Raw genomic sequence first — 20,247 nt, 5'->3', positions numbered from 1 at the left:
TGCAGTTATCATATGATACAGTCCTTCTATCGTGGATCCCTTACAAGACGGAGGTCATGGGTAACTCGTCAAACTCCATCGCCTGTCATATGTCAAGATTTATTCGATTTAAGTTCGAGAGTGAAAAACTCCTTTTCCACTGTACATACTACTCCGGCCGAGGTCTTACGAACTCAGTCTCATAAATCACATAGGACAACTCCTTATTTACCAAAGTCGATAGATTCCATATAGGTGCACATCCTACTTCTACAGTGAACCTACTGCAGCCAATCTGCATCACAAGGATCCATATGGCTAGAGACCATGTAAATGTGCAGTTAAACTACAGCAACCTCACTGTGAGTAGCCGAAGCACCACAGGTCAAAGGACCAGTCATACTACTGCCGCATCAAGTAAGTCACTGACGAGTGGATAGCTATCCAAGTGACTTCTTGCTTTAGTCACGCTCGGTACCGTTGTTCTCTAACAAGCATTTGCACTATCACTCCAGTGTCCCTACACTGTGGACTCGAGACTCGTCCATCCAAAAGGATAGTAATCTGTGCACTAATCTCATCGGATCAATCACCGTCCTTGTGATGATCCATCGATCAGAAGCATTTAGGAATTAATCACCAATGACACATGGTTCAAATTTTCAACTTTTGAGAATATGTCGTCATCTTATTAATTTCTTAGATGATTCATAGACATATACACAATATGAATGAAAAAGATGCCCATTATTATTTAATAATAATAAAGTCAAGTATAATACTATGTTTCAGAATTAATTACGTGTCAGCCAGATTGGCTTCTAGGGCATAAATCTAACAGTCTCCCCTCCTCGGCTTTCCCAGACAAATCTAGTTGATCACTGTGGTTGAGTCTCCCTTAAACAGGATGCGCTCGGCCCCTAACACCCGTCTCGCATAGGTAATGCCCTCCTATGCTACCCTAAGCTCCGCTCCAATGGCCGTCAGTCCGGCTATGTGTTGCCCCTAAGTCGCAATCAGCCTCGAGTTATTACTCCTTATCACAAACCCCACACCTACACCGTCCACGCCACCGTACACACTTTCGTCGAAATTCACCTTCAGATGGCCAGGGGGTGGGGGCTCCCACGAGACAAGAATAATCTTGAATGCTGTAGCAGCAGAAGGGGGGTCCGAGATGTCTCTGGCCATCCTAGATGATGTTGTCGTGATAACCCTGATGATCTCGGCTGCCTGAAGAAGGGCTCTCTCCACCACACTCCCCAAGGGCACCTGTACATCCTCAAATACCTAGGCGTTCCTGTTCGACAATCTATGGTACGCCAAGTAGGCGCCAATAATCCCCCACTCAATCCTCCTCGGGTTTCGCATGGCCTCCCTCATCTGACGGAGGAGGTCGTCGACGGAACAACCAACTCGAGGTAAGAAAAAAAAGGCCCTCCATATCTGTACTGCCCTCGGGCACTCTAGTAGGATGTGGCTGATAGTCTCCTCAACGTTGGGACACCTGGCACAGCAAGGAGAGATCCTGATGCCCCTCCTGGCCAGCATGCTTCTCGTCGGAAGGCATCCCCAGGCTACCTTCCATAGGAATAAGGCCACCCAAGGATGGATCCACGATCTCCAGATCCATCTGCCCTCAAATGTCGATCCATGCCAACTCCTAACATCCCCTGAATGTCTCGGGCACACACCTTGGGCCTCCTAGTGGCCGCCCACACCGACCTGTCTGGCGCTGCCCCTAGAGGTAGTGGAATCGCCAGGATACTCTCCTTTAGCTGCTCCTCAAAGGTTTTCCTGATCAGTGCCTCATTCCATCTGCTCTCCCTTGTAACCATCGAATCCCGAACTCGACTCCTCTCCAATCTAGTAGAGTCCATCAAAGTCAGCATACGGCCGAGCGGCTGCTCTATCACCCAGTTGTCCCCTAGTACATCTATGGACCGCCCATCACCAACCGCCCATTTGATCTCTACAAGTACCCGGGGAGCATTAGGCATATTTCCCTCCATGTGAACTCTATCGCTCGGCCTGGAAGTTCATTCTCCTCCTGTGGGCTCCATATTTGGCTCTTAGAAAGGCACTCCACAAGCTATCAGACTCCAAAATGTACCTGGCTGCATGTTTCATCGCCAACACCTCGCCTCGCCATCAATGAATGAACCCCCAATCCGCCCTGCCTAGTCAACTGACATACCACCTCCCATGCCAACAAGTGGATGCCTCCTCTGCCCTCTCGTCTGCCCTAGATAAAGTTCCTGAGCAGCTGATCCAGGGACCTCAGCAGCGCGACCGACACAATTGTGTTCGACAGTAGGTAGACTGGGATCGAGTTGAGAACCGACCGCACCAGGATAATTCTGCCCATCATAGAGAGTGCCCCCATCTGCCACTCCTTAAGCCTGCGCTTGATGCTCATCTCAACGTCCGCACAGTCCCTGCCATATAGTCGGTGCCCAGTGATGGGAACTCCTAGATACTGCAGAGGGTTCTCCTGTTCACCCACACCCAAGATCTCTCTGATGGACTCCTTTACCTGCACCTTAGTCTTTGGGATGAAAGTAATTGCAGACTTGGCCACATTTACCTGCTGTCCTGGCTGCCTGCCTTGTGGCCCGCACCAGTAGCATGCAGCCATCACCGAACAGAAGGTGAGATATCTGAATAGACCCCGACACCGGTCTGTACGCCTTCAAGATTTGAGTTTCCGCTGCATGCCGAAGGGCTCTGGACAAAGCATCCAAGCATAATATGAAAACAGTGGCGATAGTGGACAACCCTGCCGCTGTCCAACAGTGGATTCAAAGAAATGTGTGGGCGTTCTATTCATCAAAATAGCGAAGGAAGGGTGCCTGATATATCCCATCACCCAGCGAATCCAATCCTCTGAAAACCAAAACTCACTAGCAATCTCAGCACAAAATCCCATCGCATCCTGTCGTAGGCCCTCTCCATATCTAGCTTGATCCCCATGAGACTCCTCTGGCTCGGTGGTCTCTGGAGGTCATGCATGAACTGCTGGGCAATATATATGTTCTTAGGCTTATGCACTAATGCTATGTTTTCTATTTTATGCATCACTTTTTCGAGTTAGTAAGGGGGGTGGGAGTAGAGACTAATGTGATGTCTTTCAGGTTTGGCCTCAGCCCTCAACCATTCGACTTTGGTGTCAAATATGCTCAGATGAATATTGAAGATGGGGATTCGAAAAAATCTGGATCTGAACTGTTAAACCATTTATTTTGAGACCCCTTTGCTATGCATCAAGTCGTCCTAAACTGGACAATTAAAATATTATGATGCTTTTATTTGTTTTATAGGTTATCAACATCCAAAGTTGAGGTTTCGTTTCTGTCTACTTTATAGTGCCTCATTCAGGATCAATGATTTGGATTTTCAGTTTAAGTAGCCGACATTTTAGGGAAGCAGCTACATCTGTACTGTCCATTTTGAGATGACCTAGTGTATAGGCAAGGAATTCCTCAATTCTTCAGTTTTCCTGTAGTTTAGTGCATGGGCAACATTTGGCTGTTAGTTTTAGTAAATGTGACACATACCTAAAGATTGTGATCCATGACATCTCATAGGCTAGCTACCTATACTTTTGTTAGTGAACTCGAAAAATTTAGTAACACTGGCATAATAGCAGAAATACATTCTCATGACTCCAACAAATGCCTGAATGGATGAATATAATCATCTGTCTTTACTTTTTTCTGAATAATTAATTGCATATCAACTCTATCATACAATTTTAGATCCTTTAAACATCATAATTCTGACCGTCTCATCATACTAGAATTACTAAGATATTTTACTAGCTTTATTAAAAGCTCCTTTAGTATTTGTGATGAGTTAATATTTTCTATTCATATTTGGATAAAATTGTGAACTATAATTGCTAATTGCATGGTGGAATCCTTGAATGTAAATGGAAAGAATGCTTAGTTTGAAACCGAACATTTAAAAATTGAACTTTGCAGGTTTGCATTACAAATTGCCAATCTTGGTCTATCAATGCATTACTATATTGATATTTATGTTTGAATTCCAAATAACGACTTGAGTTCTTTGTTATTGACCTTTGGTATTTCATGAGTCAACTAATATTCAGCAAAATCATTGATATTTGATATTTTAACTTGTCAACACTGTTGTCCAAGGGTTTAAATATCAACAAGAGTAAAAAACAATACGTAGGGTCGTTATAGACTATTGGTATACAATTTCCATAGATTGGTATGGTTCGGTACAGTTGGTATGGACCGATTCAAGAGAGATAACCTGCAAATACTAAAACTGCTTTTCTGTCAGAAATGATGCCTTACTGAATCAGCAGTATTCAAATCCTTGCTTTCATCCCTTTTTGGTTTTGCTGCATTAGAAAAAAATTTTGGTGCATATTCGCCTCCCTTAAGGGGTTAGGTATGAAAGCAATGCAGCATATATGTTACATTGCCTAATTCATAGAACATAGATGTGCATGTAGTACAAAGATGTATCATTGCCCCATTATTCATCATAAGTTTTAATTGTTGGTGGTTCCTATAATGTATCAAAGTCTCTAGTTCTTTGATTTTATTTTTGTTCAATTAATTAGTTAGGATTTAGGACTTAGGAGTGTTATGAAGCCGACTCCATGTTGTTAGGACAAGGCTTTTTGGTTATGATATTCAATAAAATAATCACTAAATTGTTACCAACATATTATTTTGACATTTGTTCATCAGTGAATCCCATACCAATTAATGTAATTAATTGCTAGGCATATTGAAGCATAAATGCAAGGTCTGCAATCTCGGTACCAGGTATCGTATTGGTACCTTATTAGTTTCGTATAGTACGGTACAGTAAACCTCTATGCCAAAATACCTCTTTAATCATTTTTCTCAATATTTATCCTGGTATGCTTCGGTATGGATCGGTATGCACCTCGGTATGCCTCAGTATGTGCGGTACGGAGCTTGTACCGACTTAAAGATATGTTTCATACTAGTTTTCTCTTGGTACGGTACGGTAAGTGCTATACCGTACTGTACCGGGCGGTATGGCAGACCTTGCATAAACGAGTGTCTGGTGCTCTTTGAGCAATACCAATAATCTACTTAAATTTATTCAGAAACCCAGCAATAGCAATAATTAGGTGTTACTTACTTCTTTAAGCAACAACATTTGCATATTGTCTTGCTTAACCAAAGGTGCCCTATTATCTTATTGGTAAAAGTCTCTTGGTGTTGGAACCAAATACCTAGGTTCAAATCCATCGTTCACCGGAATTTGGGGGCTTATGGTTGCATCTTGACACTTAGGACAGCCTGAAATCCCATGGCATTTTTTTCTCTTCTTTCCTACTGTTAGTGGTCATTTTGGTCCTTCCTGATACCATATACCTGGGACCAAAACAGGACAGGCGTTGATACAAGGACCTTGATCTTTGCCACACACTAAATATTAAATTTTTAGTAAAAGATTTAATAGTTGAAAACTGATGATGGACAGTCTGAATAGATTATGCAAACTATTGGACATGATCTTTGCACAAGAACTGCCTAGAAATCAGAGATCATATTTTCTGGTGGTCGGTAATCTAAGCATCAGGTTGGCGCACATATGGACATTTTAATATCATGATACTAAATTCTGCTATGATCTGATCATCTAAACCTATTGATTTCAGATCTATCCATGTTTTAATGTGTGTATCATGATCAATGAAGTAGATTTTCAGTTTTTGGTTCCCTATCTGTATTTTAGCACATTAGCACAATCAATATTGTTTGTTTTTGAACCCACTTGATGTGTAGGTTAGAGATCTTCAAAACATATGATTTTTGGTTCCTGGGCATTTTTGGGGGTCTAGATCAAAATCAACTTTTTGGATTTTTAATTTGAATGGCCTAGCATTGATGTTATAATTGTTGAGGCTTGGTTAAAGATATTAATGTCAGTGTGTAATGTAACCTTATGCATAGATTCATAAAAATATATATTTCTGTACACAGGCATTTTAGGCCTTGAAGATCACATCCAAGTTTACACTTGTATTTTTCAATCATCCAACATAAGTTTTGCAGCAGGTGCAAAGTCCTTTATTTACTTAATGTGTATTATAACCATATCTGTGTAGACATATGCACCACGCTGTTGTCTACATCTTTTATTTGGTCTTGCACAAGATGAATCAGACTTCAGATTGAATGTTTTTCTTTCCAATGTCAGCCGTGCATCAGATTTTGGTATGGTGAAAATAGACAACAAAGGAAGGGTCATCTCGTTCAGTGAAAAGCCAAAAGGAGAAGATTTGAAAGCAATGGTAAACTTCATTAATTTGTTGATTTATTTTCTTTGTTATGCTTTCCTCTCCACTCCTCCACAAGAGTGTCAGCCTTTGATAATATGCCTCAACCAACAGCATTGGTGGCTGGATACCATAGTTCTTTCTCTTGATTCCATCATGTAGCTAGGCTAGTGATGGAGTTAAGTTGCAGCGAGATGTGTTAAGATTGATCACAACTAAGTTTCATCTATTTTATTACAGGAAGTGGACACTACTGTATTGGGGTTGTCACGAATTGAGGCAGAAAAGAAACCATATATTGCTTCTATGGGAGTATATATATTCAAGAAGGAGATACTTCTAAATCTTCTAAGGTATGATGTATAGTTTGCAATAAGTACTTTTCTAGAGAGAGGGGAACTTTCTTAAGCTTCTTCGTTGAGATCCTAATTCAATCATATGCTTGGATATCTGAATCTTCATGTTGAGACATTGAGGGATAAAAATTACTTTACCAGCAAATATTCTACACTTACTATATTTAAAACAATGTAAGCTATCATGATTCTCTTACATGAATGTACCATTGGAGTGTTATGCAGTTGAGTACCTAAGTGGATTTTTAGGAAACTAATAAAAGAAGCTAACACAGTAGGGCTACAAGGCAAGGAGAGAATAGGAGGTGAGCCTAAAACAAATGTAGTGGTGTAAGAATTAGAATTTTGATGTCTGGTAGCAGAGTCAGGAAAGGGATTTTCCAGGGCTTCTTACATAAATAGCATATACTGGTCTGATTTTTCCACTCTCTCCACCATCATGCATCTTCTTTTCCACATTCCTTGTTTCTATTCTGTTAAAGTGCTTTCGTTTCCCTCTTTTTGTTGCAGAAATTGCTACGTCTTTAATTTTGCTCTTTTAAAACAGAAATTAAATGTAGAATACCCCAAGTATAGGGTGTAGCGAAGTAATATTCTCGGTGAGTCCGATATCGAATCCACAGGGATTTGACAGGGAACAAAAACTAAAGACTAAATAATATTTGGATTGATAAAAATATAAATAAGGCATCAGGATTCAGCCTAGCACTTCATCATGCTTTTCTTTTAATCACCTATTATCTCAGTTAGATCTGAGTGAAGACCTAATCGGAAAGTGGAGCGGTGAAAATACCAATTAATCATTAAAAAAAATAGATTTAGTTTTATGGGCAGCATGCAGTAATTCTATTTTAAACTACAGGGATTTCTAAGCATCTGTTATACCCGGAGGAAATAACAAATCAAAAAAATATATAAGTTTGAAATAATTTCTATAAATCTACTGCACCATAAATCAAATCAATAATATTAAAATCCCATTGATGATTAAAGAAAATACATAAAGAAAATGCTAGGCTTTTCCCTAGCCTTAGCTAAAAGAGGTTTAGCTACTCATATGAGATGGAAGCATTTTTGTAAAAAGGGATTAGCAATAAAATAAAACATAAACTCTTTTCTCCCTTCTTATTCAGAAACAGAGCTTTGGAAATTGTTTTCTCTTCCCGAATGGCTCCTTCTTCGTGTCCTCCTCCTTCCTCCACCGGATCCCTTTTATAGACACCTTCAGCGTGTTGAAGGTGTGGCTGGGAAGACGGAAGGACGCTAGAAGATCGCGGTTCCAACTGGATGGAGGAGATGCAGATGTAGGGACGTTGGCTTCGGAGTTGGATCGGGGACGCGACTGAAACGCGTGGAAGGAAGCGAAGACGTGTTGGTTTCCGTTGCAGAAAAGGATGCGGCCGAAACAAGATTGCTGGAGCGTTGAAGCCGCGGATGATTCGGTTGCTTGAGACGCGGGATGAATGAAGTCTGGATGCCACGAATCGCTTGGGACTCTTCGGCTGCTGGGATGCTTGGGGTGCGACGGTTGGAGAGTTTAGTTGGGAAGGCTCTCGGACTCTGTTTTCGAAACAGGGGAGACGGAAGCCACGGACGGATGTTGGGAATTCTTGGCTGGGACGGTTTGAAGATGGCTGTTGGATTGACTCAGACGGCTGAAGTTGGATGCATGCATGGCAGCTGGGCATTGGGCTCAAACCCAATGTTATTGGGTCTCTTGGATTACTTGCACTCAAACACAAATAATAATGATTAGCTATAATACTAATTAAGATGGTATGAAGATTGCACTTTTGTGCTCTCATCACACCCCCCAACTAGCTTATTGCTAGTTTCTAGCAATTTAGTGTGAAAATGATAAAATGAGGGTGCAAAAGTATTGTTTATTTTTATTAATATATATTAATATGCATGAATTAAAATAAATACTCACTTTCGTAGAGCATTACGATTGCACTTAGCACGTGCAACAAGCCGTTAAACTCCTAGGTTACCCTAGTGGACGAGTGTTGTCTCGTGAGGGTTTGCAGTGATGTTACCCACAAACATCATTTTTAAGTTAAAAGATACTCTAAAACATAGCAACCCTTAAGGCAAATGTAAATGTGACGTCTCAGATTACCTATACCTCCACCACAATTGGGTACCGCTTGAGTTCTAGGTGCACTACTCAAATTTACAAGTGTTAACTACCATTTGTTAGAACCCGATCCACTAAATTTTCCGAATATCACATGTTATTTGTCTAGAATGGTTCGCACATAAAAATGAAGCTATCAATCCCAACTAGACATTTTAGGTTCACAGAGTTCTAAAACAATGGAGTCAAACCAGTCATCCGTATGTCACTTGGTTTTAGTTTAACTAACCCACTCATGTTTATTTTAATAATAATAAGATTTTTTTTTTTTTCACAGTGACTACAACGGTCCAACTCCATTAGGCTCTAGTAAGGTCCATGTAACGAGCTTTGGGTCAATGACTCTTGATCCAGTTGGCTCAAGGCATTAGGTGAAACACCCCTCGGACTTAATTTACTCGAACCAGACTACGCCACGAGGCTAGACTAGTCACTTTTTTAAGTCATTTTCACCTTTTTACGCGAACACTCGCTGCTTTGTAGGCAAGAGGCCCGGTTACTCAGTGAAGGCAAACTGTATTATTTCTCTTTTTTTTTAATATATACATATATATAACATGACTGTATTGTGACTATAGGTCAACCAAGGTCAGAACATAAGGCACCCAGGTGATCTAGCCGGGAATTTCAAACTATATCTTTATATGAAAACCAAATCATGAACTTTAGGACAAGAACACTCGTACTTCTTTTGCGAATAAGGTTAACAAACATATAGGTAACACAAGTGAACTCCTGAGGCTTTCCTATTGTCATTGAATACTTGTGTGGGGATCTAATAATAGGTCTCTAATAAGTCATAACGTGCTCCTTGCCTTAATAGCTGCACATGTTTATTTGCTTAGAAAAAATTAAAGTGGTAATTAAATGCAACAAAATATATTTTTGTTATTATTATTATTATATATATATATATATTTTTTTTAAAGATATGAAAATTGGTATGATATATAGAAAAAAAAATACATCAGTAATCTCTCCCTCCAACTTAAATTCAACATTGTCCCCAATGTTGCAACATGAATGCATGAAATATGGCATTAATGATTGTATGAAGGATAATAAGGATGAAGGTTAGAATTTACCTGATAGAATGACTGCACACTGTTGTTGCTCACCAATTGTCATATCAACAGAAAATGAAAGAGAGATAAATTATGATGCAAACAGAGGATCTCTAGCAGATATAGAGATCAATCCTGATAAATAAGATCTCCCAGATTGGTCGATTCAACCTTTGGGGTAAAGTTGTCCAAAAATAACTTCAAACGTTGGCCATTTACTTTAAAAATATTACCGTTGTTTGGATTCTCTATCTCAACGGTTCCATAAGGATAAACAGTTTTAACTATAAACAGGCCGGTCCACCTAGATCTCAATTTTCCTGGAAATAAATGAAGTCTTGAATTATACAATAGAACTTTCTGGGAAGGCTCAAATGTTTTCCTTATAATATTTCTATCATGAAAGACTTTCATTTTGTTCTTATAAATCGAGCATTCTCATATGCTTCATTCCTGATTTCCTCTAGTTCATTAAGTTGAAGTTTGTGTAGTGAACTAGCCTTATCCATATCAGAATTAAATCTTTTAATAGCCCTGTAGGCCCTATGCTCCAATTCCATAGGCAAGTGACACGGTTTGCCAAAAATAAGACGGTACGGAGACATACCAATTGGGCTTTTAAAAGCAGTACGATAAGCCGAAAGTGCATCAGTTAAATGCAAAGACCAGTCTTTGCGATTTGGGTTAACCGTTTTTTCCAGAATATTCTTAATTGATCGATTGGATACTTTAACTTGTCCACTTGTTTGTGGATGATAAGGGGTGGCGACTTTATGGGTGATCCCATATTTTCGCATTAAAGCCTCAAAAGACTTATTACAGAAGTGTGAACCCCCATCACTGATGATGGCTCGAGGCGTTCCAAATATGGAGAGAATGTTTTCTTTTAAAAATTTTAAAACAGTTTTATGGTCATTATTCTTGCAAGGAATTGCCTCTATCCATTTGGAGACATAATCTACAGCTACTAAGATGTACAAATTTCCGAATGAAGGAGGAAATGGACCCATAAAATCTATTCCCCAACAATCAAATATTTCGATAATTAAAATTGGGTTGAGGGGCATCATATTCCTACGAGTTATCCCACCTAACTTTTGACAACGCTTGCAAGCTTTGCAAAAGTTATGGGAATCTTTGAACAAGGTGGGCCAATTAAAACCGCACTGTAAAATTTTTGCAGTTGTTTTTTTAGTAGAGAAATGACCACCGCAAGCTTCAGAATGACAAAAGGAAATGACACTAATAAATTCGTCATTAGGTACACATCACCTAATAATTTGGTCTGGGCAGTATTTGAAAAGATAAGGATCATCCTAGAAGAAATTTTTTATTTCGGTCAGAAACTTTCTTTTGTCCTGTTTATTCCAATGAATCGGAAGTTCATCCGTGACAAGAAAATTTGCAATGTCTGCAAACCAGGGTGACGACGTGATCTCAAAGAGTTGCTCATCAGGGAAAGTGTCTCTTATGAGTGAATTGTCTATGGAATCTGGAAGAGGGAGACGGGACAAGTGATCAGCTACTACGTTCTCTACCCTCTTTTTATCTCTTATTTCTAGAAAAAATTCTTGGAGTAGAAGGATCCACCTAAGCAAGCGCGCCTTAGCATCCTTTTTTGAAAGAAGGTACTTAAGGGCAGCGTGGTCAGTGTAGATAATGATTTTGGATCCAATCAAGTAAGACCTAAATTTGTCTAGTGCAAATACTACGGCGAGTAGTTCCTTTTCCGTAGTGGTGTAATTCATTTGTGCACTATTTAAAGTCTTACTTGCATAGTAGATAACATAGAGCTTCCTTTCCTTTCTTTGCCCTAAAACTACCCCAACTGCATATTCACTAGCATCACACATGATTTCAAAAGGAAACGACCAGTCGGGTGGTTGCATGATGGGAGCAGAGGTCAGCAAGCTTTTAAGTTTATCAAAAGCTTTTTGACATTCTTCAGACCACGCAAATTAAGTCGGGTGGTTTCCTTTTGAAGAAGATTACATAAGGGTTTAGATATTGAGCTAAAATCTTTAATGAATCTCCTATAAAATCCTGCATGACCCAAAAATGAGCGTATATCTTTGATAGTTTTTAGGTTGGGTAAGTTAGCAATTAAGTCAATTTTAGCCTTGTCTACTTCAATCCCTTCAGATGAAATGACATGCTCGAGAACAATTCCCCTAGTTACCATGAAATGACACTTTTCCCAGTTTAAGATTAGATTCTTCTCCTCACACCGAATTAAGACTAGTCTTAAATGGTCCACACAGTTTTCAAAAGAGGAGCCGAAAACCGAAAAATCATCCATAGACTTCCAAAAAGCGCTCAACCATGTCAGAGAAAATACTGAGCATGCATCTTTGGAAGGTTGCAGGAGCATTACATAATCCAAATGGCATTCTCTTGTAAGCAAAAGTGCCAAAAGGACATGTAAAAGTGGTCTTTTCCTGATCTTCAAAATCAATTGCAATTTGGTTGTAACCTGAATAGCCATCTAGGAAGCAATAAAATTTATGGCCTGCCAACCTTTCTAAGATTTGATCAATAAAAGGTAGAGGAAAGTGATCCTTCCTAGTGACAAAATTAAGTTTCCTATAGTCAATGCATACACGCCAACTAGTGGGGACCCTAGTTGGAACTAATTCATTGTTGGCATTTTTGACTACAGTAACACCAGATTTTTTTGGGACCACTTGGGTTGGACTTATCCATTTACTATCTGAAATTGGGTAGATCATACCCGCATCCAGAAGTTTCAGAACTTCTGCCCTAAACACATCCTTCATGTTTGGGTTCAATCGACGTTGAGGTTGACAAGAAGGTTTGGCATCAGCTTCTAGGTGGATTCTATGAGTGCAAATTGAGGGACTAATTTCCTTGATATCAGCAATTCCACCCTATTGCTCCCTTATGTTCCTTGAGAATTTCTAACAATTTTAATTCTTGACTTTGTTCGAGTTGGGATGATATGATCACAGGAAAAGTCTCTTCTTGACCAAGGTATGCGTACTTGAGCTTAGATGGCAAAGGTTTTAGCTCAAGTTTAGGTGCTTGAACACTAGATGGTAGAGGACTATTGTTGCGTGGGGGCAACTCTTCGAAACGAGATTTCCACCTATCTGTATCCAACAAAGGAGCTGAATCTAATATAGCACTAATTTCTCTAAAGTTTTGGTTTATATCTGTATTTCCGAAATGAGTTAGGCATGTTTCTAAAGGATCACAAGAAGGAGATGGGACAAGAGCATCTTCTACAATGGAGTCGATCAGATTAACTCCATGAATTTCATCATTTTCGTCGTCATTATCGGGTTGTTTGCAAATGTTAAATATATTAAAATCTATAGTCATATTCCCGAATGACATTTTCATTATTCCATTTCGACAGTTGATCAAAGCATTGGAAGTAGCTAGAAATGGATGGCCTAAGATGACAGGTATTGGAGTGGTACAATTCATGACAGGCTGGGTATCTAATACTATGAAGTCGACTGGAAAATAGAATTTATCAATTTGGACAAGTACATCCTCGACTACTCCTCTTGGTATCTTTATAGATCGATCGGCAAGTTGGAGAGTTGTTGCCCAAGGTGACAAGCCAAGAGGGGGGGTGAATTGGTTTTTCTAAATTTTTAATCCTTTAATTAAGTCAATTGATGAGTAAGTGGTTTAGTTAATATTAATTGAGTGCGTGTAGTGAAGTTAGAACAATACACAATACAAACACACAAGAAGTATAGTGGTTCGGTGCTCTCCTAAGCACCTACATCCACTCCCTAAGCGTCCCTTTGGGAATTCACTATAATTCCGCGGATTACAGTTGGATTGTTTTCCGGGCTCACAATCCAAAAATCTTTACACTTTGGTTTTCCGGGATCACCAAAAATCTATGTTGGTTTTGTTGGGAATCCGCCCATGCCGCTGATATTTCAAAAAAATTCAGATGGCAGCGGAATCGGCATGTGCGGGATCGACGTTCATCTCATGAACGTTGTTTCATGAACCGTTCGTAGATGGGTAAGGATTAAAAACTTTTAATCTAATTAGAAGATCAGATCTTCACCTTGTGCGGGTAGATGATCACCGCAAACTGAAGTTCATGGTTTAGGATGAAGGTTCGCTTGAAGCCGTTCAAGTGCCCGGCCTCTACGGGTATCCACACGAAGCAGAGGACCGATCCAATCGCTCTAATCTTCCCGGGGTGCTAGCTCCCTTGCAGAGATATGTTTTGATGGCTGATCTCCTCTCTTTCAATCAACCCTTGATTGTGCTTGAGAGGAGGAAGAAGAAGAAGGGATGATGAAGAGGAAACAAAAGCCAGACTACAGCCTTTCTTTTCCCTTGTGTTGAATCCCAAACCGAGGAGGAACAAGGAGACCGCCAAGGGGCTTCCTCTCTTCTTGCTTGCGGCTGATCCAAGAGGAGAGGAGAAGGAGGCGTACGGCAGCAAGGAGAAGAGGGTTCACATGAATAGGGCGCCGGCCCCCTTGCTCCCCTTTTAAAGGTATGAAGGGCTCCTACAAATTAGGAGCCCTTGATCACCTTCCAAGAGGGGCTCAAGCCCCTCTTGTGTTGCCGCCACAAGCCAAGAAAAGGAGGAGGGGCGTGTGCCCCTCCTTCATGGTTGCCCTAATCCTTATTAAGTAAGGATTGGGATGCCCTAATGTGGTCAAGCCCTAATCCAATTAGGCTTAGCCCAAGGGTGAACCAATTTGGATCCAATCTAGGTAAGTCCTAATCCAATTAGAACTTAAATCAATTTTGACTCAATTGAACTCTTCAATCCTAATCCAATTAGGAGTCTTATTGATTTATTAGATTAATAATTAATTGTGACTTAAGAAACCCTAATCCAAATTAGGACATTTAATTTTAGTCCTAATCCAATTAGGACTCTATTTGAATCCGAAGTCCTAATCCAATTAGGTCTTCTAGGAATCCTATTCCAAGTAGGAATCCAATTTTAATTCAAAAATCCTAATCTAATTAGGATTGTAGAAATTCTATTCCAAGTAGGAATCCCAGTCCTAATCCAACTAGGATTCCCAGTCCTAATCCAATTAGGACTCTAGGAATCCTACTCGAAGTAGGACTCTTGTTTCAAGTCCAATTAATTAATTCCCTTTGTTCCTTCTTCAACTGAATATCAATCGAATTGATTACTTGTGATTCCTAATCACGATTCAACCATCGGATCGGTCAATACTTCTAGTGTGTGTGACCCCATAGGTTCTACTCTGACTGGTAGTGAGATATATCATGATCTCTATCATGATATCATTGAAAACTCCTTTTAATGGATTGGAACGATTTCAACTCTACTCATTAGGGTTTATCGATCATCGAGATAATCCCTGTGAGTCCCACCATCCACCAGTGACACCTAGCAGCATGTAGTGGCTACCCAGTAGAATAGAAAGATGAACCTCTAGGTGCAGTTAACATGTGATACAGTCCTACTATCGTGGATCCCTACAGGACGGAGGTCATGGACAACTCGTCAAACCCCATCGTCTGTCATATGTGAAGATTTATTCGACTTAAGTTCGAGAGTGGAAAACTCTTTCTCCACTGTGCATACTGCCCCGGCCGAGGTCTTACGAACCCAGTCTTATAAATCACATAGGATCTCTCCTTATCTATCAAGGTCGATAGATTCCTTATAGCTGCATACCCTACTCCTACAGTGAACTTACTGCAGCCAATCTACACTGCATGGACCCATATGGCTAGAGACCATGTATGTGTGCAGTCAAACTACAATAACCTCACTGTGAGTAGCCGAAGCACCGCAGGTCAAAGGACCAGTCACACTACTGCAACATCAAGCAAGTCACTGACGAGTGGATAGACATCCAAGTGACTTCTTGTATTGTTCACGCTCAGTACCCTTGTTCTCTAACAAGCACCTGCACTATCACTTTAGTGTCCCTACACTGTGGACTCAAGTCTCGTCCATCCAGAAGGAAAGTGATCTGTGCACTGATCAGATCGATTACCGTCCTCATGATGATCCATTGATCAGGAGCATTTAGAAATTAATCACCAATGATACATGGCTCAAATTCTCAACTCTTGAGAATATGCATCATCATCTTATTAATTTCTTGGATGATTCATAGACACATAAATAATATGAATGAAAAGATGCCTTTTATTTATTCAATAATAAATAATCAAGTACAAAATTATGTCCCTAGAATTAACAATGTGTCAGCCAGATTGGCTTCTAGGGCATACATCTAACAGGTTTTGCGGGCTCACCAACAAACTTTCACCGTTGGTTTTACGGGCTCACCAACAAACCTTACAAAGTAATAAAGAAGAAAGAGTTTGAAACTCCTAAAAGAGCAAATATAACAATTTTACACTAATAGAAGAGATGAGAAAATAGTTATCGCTTTGAGGATGCTCTTCTTTTCTTTGCCAAGGTTCCTTCACTTCACAATGGTTTGGTGGAGCTGTTGAATACACACTCAGATTGCTCAACCACCTCCTTTTTGAGACTTAAATGGAGAACCTTGATGAATGATGCTAGGGCTTGCTTTTTTTTGAATGAACTTTGATTTCTTGGCAAAAGATACCTCCTCTGATGAATAGTGTCACTTTAAATACTTGCCCATCTCTATTGGTCACTCCTCATTGGTTAGATTTGAAAAACTATCCGTTACTAGCCGTTGGGAGGTCAAAAAGCACTTCTGCAGAACGAGCCGTTATGCCCTTGCCTGTGCTGGGGTCGATCCAAACTTTTCTGGGGTCGACTCAACTTACTGTTCATCAGACTTGGGGTCGACTCAACTTCCTCTGGGGTCGACCCAACTTTCTCTGGGGTCGACCCCTACTACAGTGGGGTCGACCTTCTCAGGAATCACAGAACCTTGTATTTTCGGCTGTTTTCACTAGGGTCGACTCAAGCTTTCTTGGGGTCGACCCATGCTACAGTGGGGTCGACTCAAGTTCCATTGGGGTCGACCCTCTCAGGGATTCCAGAGACATGGTTTTGAACACAACCTTGGGGTCGACTCATGTTTAGTTGGGGTCGGCTCCATTGGGGTCGGCTCAAGGAATCTTGGGGTCGGCCCTCTCAGTGAATTCCAAAGAGTTGTTTTCTTGAGGCTTCAAACTGGGGTCGGCTTAAGGTTCTTTGGGGTCGGCTCCTCACCTGGGGTCGGCTCAAAGATACATGGGGTCGGCTCCACTTACTGTTCATCTGTGTCATTTTTGCAGGGGTGTGCCAGATGGTTCCATGGTGTGCCAGGGTCGACTCCACTTAGCTTGGGGTCGACTCAATCCACACTTTCCTGCATCTTAAGGTTAGACTAATTCATATAATCAATGAAACATATTTCAAGCAATTTTGAGTGTATGCCACTGTCACGCCCCCGGCCCGAGATCGCGAGCCGGGGGTTGCGCCAACCGCCGCACACCCGTAGGAAACTCTCCCCACGAGCATGCAAGGCATCTAAACCAAAACACCTCAATTATGTAATTCTAAATTATTCAACTGAAATAAATGCAATCTTACCATTGACTAACTCAAGTCATAAGGTCTCACAAGTCTAAATACGCAGCGGAACAATAAAGATAAAACATCAATTTAAACAAAGCCTAATCTAGGATAACTTGTGCTTCCATTCTTCTAGTCGCTCTCCCATTTTAAATCCCTGATAGGTTAGTTCTCGGAATCTGTAAAACAACAAGAAATTGTATAATGAGCTAGACAGCCCAGTAAGTAATAAACACCTTAACTAGTCAATTCATATAATAACATAAAATATAAATACAAATTACGATGACTCAACATAATAACATAATCAATTCCTTTTCAAGCACAAATTCATTAAAATCCATATCTTTCAAATATCCATATACATAATCATAAATCTGATTCGAAACAAATCACATTCATCTCATCAGCCTTTAGCTACGACCACACTTATACCCTGTGGCTAGGCCAGAAACAGAACCGCACTTATACCCTGCGGAGTGGGCCAGAATACCGCACTTATACCCTGCGGAGTGGGCCAGAATACCACACTTATACCCCGTGGTGGGGCCAGAATTGCCAATGCATAACCCCCTCTTGGCAGGGTCCAGAACATAGCCAGGCTGAGAGTTCTAAATCTGATGTACATCAAAATTCTTTTGTAACATAATACATGTATCATAATCCGATCTAAATATGCATATACGATGCAAGAACAGTAAATATAGCAATAATCCGAAAAATATTATTCCAGTTCACATATCCATTTTTCATTCAAATCATCATCTCGTAAAATTCATAAATCAAATATAAATTCATTAACAATTTATTCAATGCAAAAATAATATTATATAAATGAAGAGTCTAGAGAAGGCAGTTCGTTACTTACATTGAACGCGATCCACAGTAAATCCAATTAATCTCACAAATTTCTCGCAGAACCTAATATCCAAAAATCATATTTTTCTTTTAAATTTCATCACAATATATATTTATAAAACTTAAATTTTAACATTCTCCCAGGGCCGATCCTGCAGAAGTGTCTAGCGCCCCGGGTTCGGGTTCGGGTTCGGTTTCGGGTTCATACCCGTAAACCACCCTCTCCCTTTATTTATTTATTTATTTTTTTTCTTTTCTTTTTCTTGCTTTTCTTTTCTTTTATTTTCTTTTTCTTTTCTTTTTCTTTTCTTTTCTTTCCTTCCCTTCCATTTTCTTTTTCTTTTCTCCTTCTCCCGAAGCTTCCTCTGACTTCTTTTCCTCCTTCCCCCCTTTCTTTCTTCTTTCTTTTTCTTTCTCCTCCTCTTCTCCCGACTTCTTCTCCTTCCCCCCCTTTCTCTCTTCTTCTTTCTTCTCCCACGAAGGGAGGTCGGCGAGCTCGGGAGACGTCCGCTGGCTCTCTCCTTCTTCCCATGGAGGAGAAAGAGAGCTCAAGAGAGGAAGAGCCTGCGGCGGGGACCCGCAGCATCGGCGGTGCTCGCGGCCGCACACGGGTAAGTCTCATCTTCCCTCTCTTCTTCTTTCTTTCTTTCTTTCTTTCTTTCTTTTTTTTTTCAAATGGTTTAATAGAGAAATGAAATTAGGAACCTTACCTCTGCCTCGGCGAAGATCCGGCGGCTTCCTCCCTCTTCGGCGGCTCTTTCCTCTCCGGCGGCAATGGAACCACCCGGATCAAAGAAGACCGGCTTCAATGGCTCCCTCCCTCTCTCCCTCTTGGGCGGCTGCACGAGGAAGAAGAGAGGACTCGGGTGGCCTCAAAGAGAAGGAGACGAAGCCCTAAAAACAGGGCTTCCTCCTTCGGGATGGATCCTTCCATCCCGGTGCCTCACGTGCCACGCACGTGAGGCCGAAACCTGGGACTGGGCCGGTCAAATGGACCGGGCCCAGTTCCGGGGTCTCACATCCACGATAGAGCTACATACTCTTAACAATGAAAATCACTGTTTTGCCCTTGAGAGTATATTTCACTTGAAACTTTGCTGAATTAGAATTAAGAGTTCTCTATCCCTTTTCTACTACAAATTTTATCTCGTTGTTAATCATTGGAAGACGTCTTGATCTCATTCTCTTAATATATCATGAATGTATCGAGGGTGTCGTATTCATTAGTCATGTACCATGTTAGATTGTATTATTAATGTTGCCCAGAGATGGTCACCCAAGAGGGGGGTGAATTGGGTGTTTTAAAACTTTTTGTCTAATTAAAAATAAAACACACAAATGTATGAGCTAAAGTAAAAATAGAGGTATGAAAACAGACAATCGCAAACACAAGGTTTTATAGTGGTTCGGAGCTTCCACTGCTCCTACATCCACTCCCCAAAGCACCTTTGGGAATTTCCACTATAATCCAAGATTACAGTCCGGTAGTTTTGCGAGTGCACTACCCAACTCGTTGTTTTACACCGGGCTAACAACGAACCCTACAACCCCCAATTTCACCTAGGCTTGGGACGCCTTTCCCTTGTTCCAAGTCCCTTGACTGGAACAAGCACAATAACCAAAGGTTTTACAAAAGATTTCAAAGCTCTAAATAAGCAAATAAAACAGTGAGAAATAACAAAACCCGGAAGAACCCTTTTAGCCGTTGGAAGCGTGGGAAATGGTGGTTCTTCCGATGTGGATCGCATTGTCTTGAATGTGAGCTTTGAATGCCGAGCGGGAGAGAGTAGTTGAGCACGAAATCAGTTGGGAAGCTTGAAGGCACTTGATTTCTTCACTTGAATGCACTAACTCCCTTGAACCTCTTTTTCTTTCTTCTCTCTTGAATGATCTTATGTTGGGTTGGTGAGAAGAAGTTGGAAGGCACTTAAGAGCTCCCTTTTATAGCCCAAAAAGCAAATATAGCCGTTAGACACAAAGAAAAAAACGTTTGAAATTCAAACAAACCTGCAAAAAGGTGTCAGTCGCGTCCCAGGCGCTCCGGAGACGTCTCC

General features: G+C 40.7%; 1 protein-coding gene across 6 annotated transcripts in view; it reads left to right on the top strand.

Moving 5' to 3' along the window:
* LOC103696273 (glucose-1-phosphate adenylyltransferase large subunit 3, chloroplastic/amyloplastic) overlaps positions 1-20,247 on the top strand; it is a 125,549-nt gene that overhangs the window by 64,188 nt on the left and 41,114 nt on the right. For all 6 annotated transcript variants that reach the window (XR_005507013.2, XM_039116107.2, XM_088721708.2 and 3 more), the window contains 2 exons: positions 6,199-6,292; positions 6,518-6,630. Coding sequence is in view for 5 of the 6 variants with exons in the window: in XM_039116107.2 (XP_038972035.2) it covers positions 6,199-6,292; positions 6,518-6,630 (207 nt within the window). In the remaining variant the exon portion in view is untranslated. The remainder of the gene's footprint in view (positions 1-6,198; positions 6,293-6,517; positions 6,631-20,247) is intronic.

The sequence above is a fragment of the Phoenix dactylifera genome, chromosome 5, assembly GCF_051530095.1.
Source record: "Phoenix dactylifera cultivar Ajwa chromosome 5, Ajwa_hap1_PhDact_Kaust_v1.1, whole genome shotgun sequence".
Taxonomy (NCBI): Eukaryota; Viridiplantae; Streptophyta; class Magnoliopsida; order Arecales; family Arecaceae; genus Phoenix; species Phoenix dactylifera.
Note: the sequence above shows the minus strand (reverse complement) of the source record. Positions and strands in the feature narration are given on the sequence as shown.